General features: G+C 51.5%; 2 protein-coding genes across 2 annotated transcripts; both read right to left on the bottom strand.

Annotated features, from left to right (window-relative positions):
* Positions 1-2053: 2053 nt before the first annotated feature.
* LOC128902520 (olfactory receptor 51Q1-like) lies at positions 2054-7545 on the bottom strand. Its single transcript, XM_054185682.1, is given in 4 exon segments — positions 2054-2475; positions 2478-2850; positions 2927-3032; positions 7388-7545. Coding segments are annotated over 4 exon segments (1059 nt in total).
* Positions 7546-8812: 1267 nt separating this feature from the next.
* Positions 8813-12238, bottom strand: LOC128918190 (folate receptor gamma-like). The gene is made up of 5 exons (XM_054222093.1): positions 12175-12238; positions 11031-11208; positions 10184-10372; positions 9686-9821; positions 8813-9414 (listed from the first exon to the last, which is right to left on the bottom strand). The coding sequence occupies exons 2-5, from the start codon at positions 11172-11174 to the stop codon at positions 9053-9055; spliced, it is 831 nt and encodes a 276-aa protein (XP_054078068.1). The 5' UTR covers positions 11175-11208; positions 12175-12238; the 3' UTR covers positions 8813-9052.
* Positions 12239-12499: the final 261 nt, after the last annotated feature.

Here is a 12499-nt window from a genome sequence, read left to right as displayed (position 1 = left end):
GCCGCAGTCCTGGTTGCCACCACAGGGCACAGCCTGCCTGAGACCAAGCATCATCCCCTCAGTGCTACCAGTCTCATCCTCAGCTCCTGCAACCTCCCCCAGACATTCCTCATCCAACAACTTGGGTCACAGCACTCTTGCAGACCAGCCACCTTCTCATTTTCAACCCATCGGTTTGGGCACAACATTCCTCAGCCTGTTCACATTTTCCTGGACAACCTGTGCGTGCAGCTTCCACCTGCACTAAACCTCACCATTTCTGGGATGAAAACCAATCGGATCTGGGAGAAGTTGCTGAAAATATTCAACCCATAGAATTTCTTATCATAGAATGGTTTGGGTTGGAAGGGACCTTAAAGGCCACCCAGTGCCACCCCCTGCCCTGGGCAGGGACACCTCCCACCAGCCCAGCTTGCTCCAAGCCCCGGCCAACCTGGCCTTGAACCCCTCCAGGGATGGGGCCGCCACAGCTTCTCTGGGCAACCTGGGCCAGGGGCTCACCGCCCTCACAGCCAAGAATTTCTGCCCGAGATCTCAGCTCAGTCTCCCCTCTTGCAGTGCAAACCCCTTCCCCCTCGTCCCATGGCTCCCCTCCCCCATCCAGAGTCCCTCCCCAGCTTTCCTGGAGCCCCTTGAGGGACTGGAAGGGGCTCCAAGGTCTCCCCGGAGCCTTCTCTTTTCCAGGCTGAACCCCCCCAACTCTCTCAGCCTGTCCTCCCAGCAAAAGGGTTCCAGCCCTTGGATCATTTTTGTGGCCCTCCTTATCCTGCAAGGTCTTCAGTGATCATCCCATCCTTTCAGAAAGCTGCGCAAACCGAACAAAGCACAACCTCCAACACAGCCAGATTCACTGACCTTCTCCTTCCACACCCCAGAAAATCACCTCCAGAGCCACGTTTTTTCCAGATCTACCCCCGCCTGGGGCACTTCATCTCTCCTGGGCGGAGGGAGAAGCAGCGTCTCATCTGCAGTTGGCGGCGGGAGGGACATCGCCTGCCGCACAGCACAGCTGCAGGAGGAGCAGCACGGACAGGGAGCTCTGGCAGTGCCGCCCCCCCGGGACACCCACCCACACCGCTGCAGACATCCTCTTCCCTTTGCCCTCGGCAAACCTTTCTTTGACATCTCTGCTGCTCTGGCATTTTCCTGAATATCTTGACGTTTCCAAAGGAGTCAGTGTGCAAGAGCAGCTCCCATTGTGCTGATCCCTCTATCCACCTCATCCCGACGCCCTGCGGCTGCCCTCCTACAACATGGTCTTACTGCCTCTAATGGGGTGTTTTGAGGTTTTTTTTGTGTTGTTTTTTTTTTTTTTTTTTTTTTCCCCTTTTCATCTGAACTCACAATCAAAACACTGCCCAACTGGAGCCTGACTGCTGATCCAGGGATTTTCCAGGCTGGCATTTTCAGAGCCTGTTTGGTGTCTGTGTTCAGGTTGCCCCAATGTGGTGGACCCAGGTAGACCCACCCTGACAAGTACAAATTGCTCAGTCTCCTGTTTCTACAGACAACAATTCAGAGATCCCAGTACAGTGGCTCTCCAGAAGCTGCTCCCAATCCTCGGTCTCTCCTATACCTGTCTCCCAGACCCCAGGTCCCTCTGATCCAGACCTCCGACCCCTCGCCCTCTTTGATCCCTGCTTTGGCTAGAAGTTCACTGGTGGATTGCACAGACCCACAAATGTAGACATTCCTTTCATAATTCCTTAATAATTCCCAACAGTCCTCACTGTCAGCCCTTGCATTAAATGTCCTATAATAAATCCTGTACAGTCCCATAATTCTCTTGCTCAATGCTCAAATTCTACCGCAGGCACCCCACAAAAATCGTATACCTGTTTAGGCAATAATCCAGGAATTTGCGTGGTGTCCTGAAGAGAGTTTCTTCTGATGAATTGCTCTAGTTTCCAAACTGGGACAATATCTGAACCATTCACCTCTGATGGTCTTAGGAGCAGTAGATGTAGAGGAATGAGCCTGGCTGGTTTTCCTGACCTTGCCACTGCCCCCTCCGATCCCTATCTGGCCTTTGTGTTGACTTGAGAGGATGTTGTCAGCCATCCTTGCACATGGACTCAATCAACAGAGCCCTTAATGAATCACAGGGGATCATTAACATAGGAAGCATTTTCACACAGAGGATGTGCAGTGGGAAGAGGTGTGCATTTGAGACATTGACTTGGCCTATGGCACACAGACACGTCATCCCAGGTCTCATCCCAGCTGTGACCTGTCCCTGCTTCATACAGGGATACTCAGGCAAGTGGACCCAGAGGGTGCCCCTGCAGATCTGTTTGGTTTTTATGCTGCAAGTGTTGGGGTTCAGCATGGGAAGGACCAGCAGGTAGATGTTGGCCATGAAGACGTGAATGAGAGGGGAAGCATGCTGGCCATACCAATGAACCACAGACAAGCCAGCCATGGGGATGTACAGGATCAGGACTGCCAGGATACAGGACAGGCAGTTGCTCAAAGCTTGTGATGCTCCCTCTGGGGTGCGGTGCTCAGAACGGCCCTAGCAATCAGTATAGACGACACAAAGATGAGGATGACGTCTAATGTCAGAAAGAGATTGACTAAAACAAAGCCATACCAGTTACTGAATGTGATGTCTGCACACACCAGCTTGACCAGGTCCTGATGCAGACAGTAGGCATGGGAGGGCACATGGGATTGGCAGAAGGGCAATCCTTTTAATACCACAAATGGGGGCACGGTTGGTAAGGCACCTCTGCACAGAGCAGCCAGGCTGACCTTGGCTATCCTGGCACTGGTGAGGATGGAGGAGCATTTTCATGGGTAGCAGATGGCCACATAGTGATCAAAGGCCATGGCCAGAAGCACCGAGGACTCCAAGAATTAGGATAAATGAGTTAAAAAATATTGAGCAAAAGAAATATCAAGACTAGCCTTCATGGCGTCAAACCAGAACGCACTCATCAGAGCTGGCATTGCAGACAGAGAAGCCCAAACTGGTGGTGGCCAGCATGGAGAGGAATTTGTACATGGGCTCGTGGAGGCTCGGATCAGTCCTGGTAACAAACAGGATTGCGATGTTCCCCAGAAGTGACACAACACAAATGAAAGTGAAAGGAAGAGAGCCAGATGCTGACAGTTTCCAGCCCTGGGCTGCCCAAAAAGAAAAATGTGACTGGTGTGGAGCTGGACTTGAGAGACATGATGTGCTGCTGCTGGCCTGCAGGGAAAAAAACATATCAAAGAAACCAAGGCAGGAAATGTAAGCAAATACATGTAAATGTGACAGATGTGAAGCCAAAGCTGAAAGAACACAGATGTTAAATAAGGACATGGACAAGGCGCCACAAACTTCAGCTCCTGGAGAGCCCAGCAGATGGGTGTTGAGTTCTCTTCAGATAAGGTCATACACAGAAGATGTTTATAAAGCAGGTCATTTTTGGGTTCTTCTTCTCTGCATCAACTCAGCTGCAGCATTATAATGTAGTTTTCAGAAAGAGCGTGCCACTCATAAAAAATAGTTCTGCACGTACTAACTATGGGAGATTTGAAAAATGTACTTGTCTCATATCACCATTTTACAAAAACCTTAGTTCATCGATCTGCACCAAAGAGCTCCTGCAGTTTTCTTGCTCTAAGCAGTTGGACAAAGACTACAATCTTCGCAGTAGGTCTGCAGTTGGGTGAGAAAAGTTCCCTTTTAATCATTGGTCCAGCGGCCCGGAGCATCTCTTGGAGTCTGTGGGCAGCATCTGCAAGAGCTTCCTACCAGCATAGGAAGTTCCACCTAAACACGAGGAGGAACTTCTTTTCTGTGAGGGTGGCAGAGCCCTGGCACAGGCTGCCCAGAGAGGTGGTGGAGTCTCCGTCTCTGGAGACATTCCAACCCCGCCTGGACACGTTCCTGTGCAACCTGCTCTGGGTGACCCCATTGTGGCAGGGGGGTTGGACTGGATGATCTTCAGAGGTCCCTTCCAACCCTGGCCATTCTGTGATTCCTTTGTTCCCCTGCTTTGTCCAGCACTTGCTGCAGAGCCACAGGCATCTCTGTGCTGGCTGCCTGGGTGCTGGATAAGGTCCTCTGGCAGAGGACTCACGGGAGAGTTATTTCCCCCTGTGCCTTACATACAGGCTGTGAGAAGAGGGCTCCTTTGGTCAGAAGCCAGTGCCTCCAGCAATCTCTCTGACCAGGAGCCCTGCAGACAAATGTCCACATGTTGCCCTTCTCTGGGGCAGGTCCAGAGAAGGGCACCGGAGCTGGTGAGGGGTCCGGAGCACAAGCCTTGTGAGGAGCAGCTGAGGGAGCTGGGGGTGTTCAGCCTGGAGAAAAGGAGGCTGAGGGGAGACCTTCTCGCTCTCTACATCCCCCTGAAAGGAGGGGGTAGCCAGGGGGGCTCAGTCTCTTCTCCCAGGGAACAGGCCATGGGACAAGAGGAGACGGCCTCAAGTTGTGCCAGGGGAGGTTTAGGATGGATATTAGGAAAACTTTTTACATTGAAAGGGTTATAAAGCATTGGAAGAGGCTGCCCAGGGAAGTGGTTGAGGTACCATCCCTGGAGGGATTTAAAAGATGGGTAGATGTAGTGCTTAGAGATATCATTTATATTAGTGATGGTTTTTGTCAGTGTTGGGTTGACAGTTGGACTAGATGATCTGAAAGGTGCCTTCTAACCTAGGCAATTCTATGATTCTGTGAAAGCTGGTGGCATTCCTGATCGCCAAGCTGCCCTTGCAGTGGAGAGGACACTGCCAACCACCCAGCATGCAAGTGCTTACCCGCGGGTTGCTGCTGAGGACTGGAAGCCTCTACTGTGACGGGGCTCCTCATTTACAGCTCTGCGGGGTCTCGCTGTGCACTGGCTCCTTCAAGCCTTGTTCTGCCTCTACTTCCCAGCTCATGCATCTGGCCTCTCCACGAGACATGCAGAAAGCTTTGTGTGCCCCAAAGCATGGCTTTCTTCTACAAATAGAAGTTGGACTGGATGATTGTTGTAGGCCCCTTCCAAATGAAATATTCTATTCTGTATTAGGAGGACAAAAAGGGACGTTATGAACTTGTAGCAGACCACTATAGCTAGAGCTACAGCAAATTCTTGTCAGCTCTCCTGGTTGTCTTCTCTGCTGACTGGAAAGCAAAAGGACCCAAACATCCCTTGCTAGCTGATGTCCCCCCTGTTTTTTATCTCTTGCAGTGAGTTCCTGAGAGCCAGGAACCACATCCAAAGCAGAGCCCTCCTTCCAGGTGATCTTGGCTTGTCTGCAACTACAGGTGGACCTCTCAGCCTACAGCAATCAATTACATAAATGCACCCCAAACTCCATAAAAGCAGGAAGAAACAAACCTGCAGCCAGCTTGGAAGCATCCCGTGATGTGGCAAGAGCACATGGGAAAGCGGGGTGATGCTGCTGTGCTCTCAGATTGAGGGGAGTCTGGGCTCCATATGCCCCAGACTGAGGCACTGGATAGTGCAGACAATTCACCTTATAAGAAGAAATCATGGTCCGGAAGAGCTGTGGGGGAAAAGACGAGATTCCCAGACCGAAGATGCAGCAGCAACAGTGAAAATGGGTTGTGACTAGGGCATAGAGTTTGACAGATTGAGCCTCGAATTGCAGAGCTAATTTTTAGCTGTTTCAGAAGCACACTTCCAGGGTCCCCATATGAACAACAGGGAGACCTCGCTGTAAGCGGGGGCGTTCTGCTCAGGACTGGAGATCTGTCTCCAAGGTCAGGTCCCCCTTCTAGAAAACGAGGGGGCACATTGCAAGCTTGAGCTGCCAACACCCCACAGCCTCAGCTACAGTCATACAGAGCAGGCAGGTGCCTGAACCCCCTGCAGATGTACCATCTCCACCTCTCTGACAATGGGAACAACATCACCAATGACAGGAATTAGTACAAGCATCCAGAGCGGGGAGAAGCTCTTTCAGGAGTTAGTTTGCCATGCACCGTGTCAGCTGAAAGAATCTGTCAGCCACAGCAAACCCCGATGAGACCAACGCAGGGACAGCCCCTGAGCGCTCCGAGAGCTGTTGGACAAATGCAAGTGCATTGTTCAGGGGGAGAGGAGTAAGTCATGGCCCCGGCTCAATGATGACCCATGGAAGAACATAAAGTGAGGTGATGTGCCTAGGCCCCGGAGCTGGGCTACAAAGGTGAAATCCATTAGCTGGTGAGCTGCAGCACGGGTTGCAGGAGCTCTTTGCTGAAGCAGAACCTCAATCCTCCTGAAACACACCTCCCAACAGGCAGTCCTCCCTGATACAGAACAACAGAATGATTCGAGTTGGAAGGGACCTTAAAGATCATCCAGTTCCAACCCCCCTGCCCTGGGCAGGGACACCTCCCACTAGACCAGGCCGCCCAAAGCCTCATCCAGCCTGGCCTCGAACACCTCCAGGGATGGGCCACTGACAACTTCCCTGGGCAACCTGTTCCAGTGCCTCGCCACCCTTACAGCTGCTCTAGCAGAGATGGCTGGGGAGCTCCTCAGCCTGGGTCACCCCAGTGGGACAGTAATCAGCAGAAGAGGGTGGACAAAAACAGCGAGGCAATGTCAGACCAGCCTGACGGGCAGAAGTTTCAATACACTATGAGCTACGTGAGGTCAGCATTTCCCCCTTGCAGACTCAGCAGCCAGGGTTTGCTGTGTAGAGGAAAGGATCGTACCCAGATTTACAGATGGAGGTGGGGACTCTTCCAATAGGTTAAGGAGTTAAACCTTTGCCAGCTGGGCGGTTTTGCTATTTGTAAAATTCTCTTCGGTTCTCTCCATTTCTGGACTTCAGGAGATTTTCTTTGAAAACAGTTTAACTGAAGTAATGAGTGAATGGTGATATTTAGCATGCAGGGATTAATGCACAAATGATAGTGGAGTCATAAAGTCTGTCACAAGAAACAATCAAGTACAGAGAACAGCACAGGTGAAATATTTGACCTTTTAGCTCAACTCAGGGCTGAGCAGATGAACTTAGACTGTGATAGGAGATGGACAGCTGATCTAATCAACCTCCTCCTCAAGGATGCCTTTTTCTGGAATAGCTTACTTTTCTACGGTATGCAACGAACGGTCCCAGCAGTTATCTATCTGACCATTGCCAAGCATGGGAGCAGCACCAACAGAACTGGTGAAGTGTCCAGGGAGCAAGTGTCCGCAACCGGAAGTTTCTCATAAAAGAAGAGATGTTGGCAGTAGCATCGCTTGCAGCTAATCCCAAAGCAACTTCCAAAGAACAAAACTGGAAGTGGTTGGAATCAGTGAGGTCAGATGTCTCTCCGGACACAGGCCTCAGACAGGGTTTTCACATTGCTGGGGGACAGGAGCACTTCCCACCAGCCCCAAAGGGGATCCCCATATACTTCTAAGAGACGAGTACCCGAGTAGTATTCGGACACAGTGGCAGAGCCGACCAGACCGACACACAGGCAACAAGCCCATGGACAGCAGGAGCTGCCTGGATGGGATTTTCCTTCACCTTGAGCAGCTTTGTTTTTAGACTTGCTTTACTTTTGTCCTTTGTGGAGATGACGGTCAGAGGAATCAGTTCCAGGTGTTTCCTCTCCCCCATCCCTAGCTGGGTCAGGCAGGGGAAACCTTCTACCCCACACAGGGACTAAAGACATTTTTGACTTTGAGCTAAGGTCAGTCCTAGGACAGCTTCAGCTCTTGCAGACAACACGTTGAAGTTAGAGAGGGAAAGAAAAAAGCGCTCCTGTGCTTCATATAGAGAGGAGGAATAAGCAGCCAGCTACAGTAGAGGCTGTATCATTAGGAACATTAAAAAAAAAAAAAAAAAAGAACAAAACAAACCACAAACAATCAGGAAAAACTTATGGAAGTAGCTGCTTTGATCTAAAGACTCCTTAAAGTATTTGAAGTACTATCAGGCTCTGCAGACTGCACAGCCACGGACTTTGCCTAACCTAAGCAAGCCTGTGCATTTCCCCATTACTTTCCCCTTCGCTATTCCTTTCAAAAGCTGCTAAAGGTTTGCTAGAAGCTCATTTCTGCTTCAGAAGAAGGAATTAAAAAAAAAAAAAAAAAAAAAAGAACAAATAAGCACAGCAGTGAGCCTTTGCACAGCTACTGGTGACTTCTGCAAGTCCCATGTGGGAGGCTGCGAACCTTTACTCCCTGGGGAGGAGAAAGTTTTGAAGCAACACAGATATCCAGCCAAAACCAGGTCGTGGGCTGGGGGAGGAAAGCCACAGCAGTCAACCCGAGCTGCACAGCCAAGGTTGAGGAGAGGGAGTTTTCCCACACACAGTTTCTGGACAGCTGCAGGTCAAGACCAGTTCTGCCAAGATGCTCCTCAGAGGCGATTGCCGGGCTGGGAAAGCAGGTGCCGCTTGCCCCAGGCTGCAGCAGAAATTTGCATTTCGCTCCAGCAATCCACACACACAGAAGGTCAGACAGGTCCTGCTCCCTCGAGAAGCCTGGCTCAGAGGGAAGCAGAAGAAGTACGGACGAGTGGCTGTGACTACGGATGGGACACTACAGGTGCTCCCCTCCCATGGCTAGCTGTGGTCTGCTGCAGAAGTCCCAGGACAGGCATGCAGGCAACTCAGTTCCCAGGAGATCTAAATGTTTCCTACCCCCAGGCAGACTCATACATTCACAGATCCCACCACCTCCCAAGTCCAGCCTTGTTCCACCCCCAAGGCACTTCTACCTCCACAATAGTACTTAACTTCAGTACAGCAAAGTTGATTCAGAGGAATATTTTATTGTCACCTCCACCCTTCAGGAAATCAGAGCAGTCTGAAAGACCAGACACCAGAGCTCAGCCGAGGACCTTGAGCAAGCACAGCCAACCCAGCATGAGGTGGGAACAGACGTGAAGGATCTCCTACATCAGAGCAGAGACACACGGTATCGCCCTTCCTAGGACAACAGGGGAATAACCGCCTTTGTCAGCGGCTGAAAGCAGAGGCAGGTATCAAGGTCCAACACAACTCACGCAGAGCGCTTACTGGGGTGTGTGACCAGTTTGAACAGACAGAGCTAAGTCACCTATGCCAGCTCCTCTTGTTGGGCAGCTGGAACAGCGCAAGCCAGGTCCCTTCAGGGAGCAGTCACAGTGACCCCCCTCCGTGGGATCCACAGCCCCTGCCTCCCTCAGGGAGCATCACAAGAACCAGAGGCAGCAAGACCAGGACAGACCATGGCAGATCATGCACAGCTTTGTCCGTCTCAGGAGTCACGTTCTCCAACCCAGCCGGGGAGGATCTCTTTTTCCAAGCATAGTACTTTGCCACGACCACATTGGGGTTTCCCTGGGCAGGGTCAAACCACATCTGGATGCAGCGCCCGCTGCCCCGGTGCTCTGTGGTGTATTTGTAGGAGTTGGACCAGATTTTCTCACACAGGTCTTTTGGTCGGGGGAAGACTTGATTGAAGGGTCTGCAAATGGAGCCCCAAGGACAGCGGTTCGTTCCTGAGGACAGACAACACCCAGAAAGAAAACAACAACAGGAGTTAACACACTTGACTCATGTCCTTTCACCTGGGAGGAGCAGGCCACCTACCCCCAGCCCATCGCTGCATCCTAGCTGATGGATGGTCGCTTGGCCACCTTCTAGTTGGCAACCCCACAGACAGGCAAGAGCAATTCGTGATTTTGGCTCCAGCCACTGGGCAGCCAGCCATGACGGTGCTGGGGGTGCCTGCAGGGGTGAGAAGATGCTTGCTCTGCACAGCCCACCAACCTGTTGCCCAGTTCCAGCCCTTGTGCCAGTTCTCTTTGCACGCAAGATAGTCCTTGCAATCCTCCCACCACTCCTCGCAGTCCTCTTTGCAGAGTGGCACGTGAAGAATCCTCTCCCGACGCCAGCTGCTGTCAGCCTGCAAGGGAATAGGACCATGCACACTGGTGGTGGCCCTTCAAAGATAAGGGGCAGGATCTGTCACATCCCAGCTTCCCCCCCAGCCCCTTCCATTGGGCTCCAGAGCTGATCTCAGAACAGTTTCAACCCCAGCAGAGACATGTCTTGACAAGAAGCAATTCTTCCATCAGCCTGCCTGACCACCTAAACACAGGCTAGCAAAGTCCTTTGAATTTTTCCACCCAGTAGGAAAGTTTGCAGTGTCCCTGGAAAGCACACTCCCATACGTGCCAGGGGTATACTGTATGGGGGACCAGCATACAACATATCATGTGGCCAACACAAGCCCTGTTATCTCAGTCACAGCATATCTGACCCTACCTGGTCAATCCAGGGCCCCAGGTTGGGTGAGCACTCGTACAAGCATGTGTCCTGGATGAAGTGGCGCTTGCACTTGGGCGGCATCAGCCCACAGTGGTTCCAGTTGAAGTTGTACAGGTTGGATTGGTCCTTGTGGGCTTCTGAACTGGTGTTGGCTGTGCAGCAGGCATTGTCCTTCCAGGGAGCACACTGCGACAGAGCAAGAGACAGGCTGGTCAGGGAGGGCAGGCAGCAGCTTGAGGGAGTTGGAGGATGCTGCAGGTGCCAGCTCCTCATGTAGCCTACATCAAGAAACCTTCAGCAGCAAGAACGTCTACTCCAGCAAACCCTTGGGCACTTTGGACTGAAGAGTTCAGGGCTGTAGCAATATGGAGTAGGAAGAGCAGGAGGAGGTCACATCATCACCAGGAATTAGTGCCAGCCTGAGGAACAGAAACAAACTCCCTCCTCTTGCACCCTGGCTTGCTCTGAGCCCCATCTCCACCAAGGGCCTAGGGGCAGAGCTCTTCAATTAGCAAGAAGAGTCTTTATCAAAGAGGTATCAGATAAGAGCATCTTTCCTTGCCATCCTTTGCCTTGTTCTGATCTGGGGTACCCAAGCTTTGGGAAGAGGAGTCCTCCTGGTTAAAGAGGGGTGACACTGACCTGACAAATCCTCACACCACTGCATCTACCCTAGCCATCTACTAGAAGAAAACAGCAAACGAACAGGCCTCATACGCAGCACAGGCTTTGCTTCCTCAGGCAAGTGGTTGCTAAGCCCAAAGCACAAACCAGCTGATGTCACCTGGGGTGGTAGGTACAGGGGACCCCAACAATCCCACTTAACCCATCACCAGAGTCATACCTGGTCATGCAGCTTCCCCTCTGGGCCAGGCTTGGTTTTGTGGTGTTTGGCATCCATACAGATGTTCAGCAACGGGTCCTTCGCAGGCATCACCACGCAGGCAGCCAACAGCACAAGCATCACCTGCCCCACTCCCATCCCCATGGCCAGCCCAGTCAATCGGGGAGCTGTGATGGAGCTGTATGAAAAGAGAACAGCATGGGAGGGGTTTTACCACGAGCAGCAGTAAACGAGGTGCTGTGGGGGCCAGGCTCTGCTGAGGACACACCAGCAGAGCATCAGCAGCTCACAGCACCAAGGAGACAAATGCAGCACCCCCCCACCCCCCACCCCAAGCAAGGCTGCAAGGTCAGCTGCACGTTATCCTCTGGACAATGCCACATCAAAGACAAATGGCCTTTTTAGTGCTTGGGCTGCTGAACAGTTAACTTCAAACATCCCCAGTTGGGAAGGGGATGCTGCGTGAGACCCGTTCACATGAGGTCCCGCTGCATCAAGCCACCCCCCTGTCCCAGTGCAGCGCTTTCAGCTGCCAAACCTCCTGCAACTGGACATTGCTAGTTGAGGGATCTCTTTAGCCAGTGGTTCAGAGGCAGTTAAACGCGCTAGCACATGGACATCTTGTGTGGAGCACAAGCTGCAGGAGGCCCAGCTCGTTCTCAGGAGTTAAGTTAAGAAAGGAAGGCCGTTTCCTTGGTTTATCTGCATCTGGGCCTTTGGAGATCCACACCTGAGGTCTCCAAAGTAGACCTGACTCGAGCAATAAGAGATACTTCACATAATCATGCTTTAGCCTCCTCTATTATAAAAAGCCCTATCAGCCTCTAGGTAAGCAACTTCCTAAAAAACTGCAAATACACCAATAACACCCCCCCAACAAACCAAACACATACACTACAGTACTACCTCACATTCCTCGTTAATACAGCACGAGTGTCTGAAAAAAAATCACCTTTTAAGAAGCATTTTGTAAAAGACAGGAGCAAGGCCAACCATCTGCAGCATTGAAATAGCATAAAACAACAGAGAAGACAGCGATTACAGAACCAAGGAAGCAGACACTTAAATCTGAGGACTAGAAAGCCGTTAACTTGCATCATAACTACATAAAACAAAAAAAAAAAAAACCAGACACCAGCCTTACCAGCCCAGGTAGCCTCCAAACCCTCTGTAACACCTTCAAACCACTCAGCACAGCAACCTCCCGGGGTTGGCTTTGATGGGAAAGCCTTTTGACACGGGTGCTGGCACTTGAAAGTACCTTCTTAATACGGTTAACGAGGTTTAGCTCCTGCCAGCGTTTGTTACCTTAGAAGCAGTTTGTTTTGGGGACAACCAGCTCGCCCGGCCTCTTTCACACGCAACAGCCTCTTGCCTGGGAAACGATCTCATGGCTTTTTTTGCAACAGGCAGGTCTCTTATCAGCCTTGGTCATTCATAACAAGCCCTTTTTCCTCTACTCGCCAGGC

Source organism: Rissa tridactyla, chromosome 1 (assembly GCF_028500815.1).
Source record: "Rissa tridactyla isolate bRisTri1 chromosome 1, bRisTri1.patW.cur.20221130, whole genome shotgun sequence".
Classification (NCBI taxonomy): Eukaryota; Metazoa; Chordata; class Aves; order Charadriiformes; family Laridae; genus Rissa; species Rissa tridactyla.
This window is presented reverse-complemented; position numbering and strand designations above follow the sequence as displayed.

Excerpts from the sequence above, each read along its gene's own strand:
- LOC128918190 (XM_054222093.1), bottom strand. The coding sequence starts at position 11,174 with ATGGGGATGGGAGTGGGGCAGGTGATGCTTGTGCTGTTGGCTGCCTGC. Across the intron at positions 9,822-10,183 it reads TGGGGCCCTGGATTGACCAG|GCTGACAGCAGCTGGCGTCG; the intron begins GTAGGGTCAGAT and ends ATTCCCTTGCAG. Across the intron at positions 9,415-9,685 it reads GGGCTGGAACTGGGCAACAG|GAACGAACCGCTGTCCTTGG; the intron begins GTTGGTGGGCTG and ends GTCTGTCCTCAG.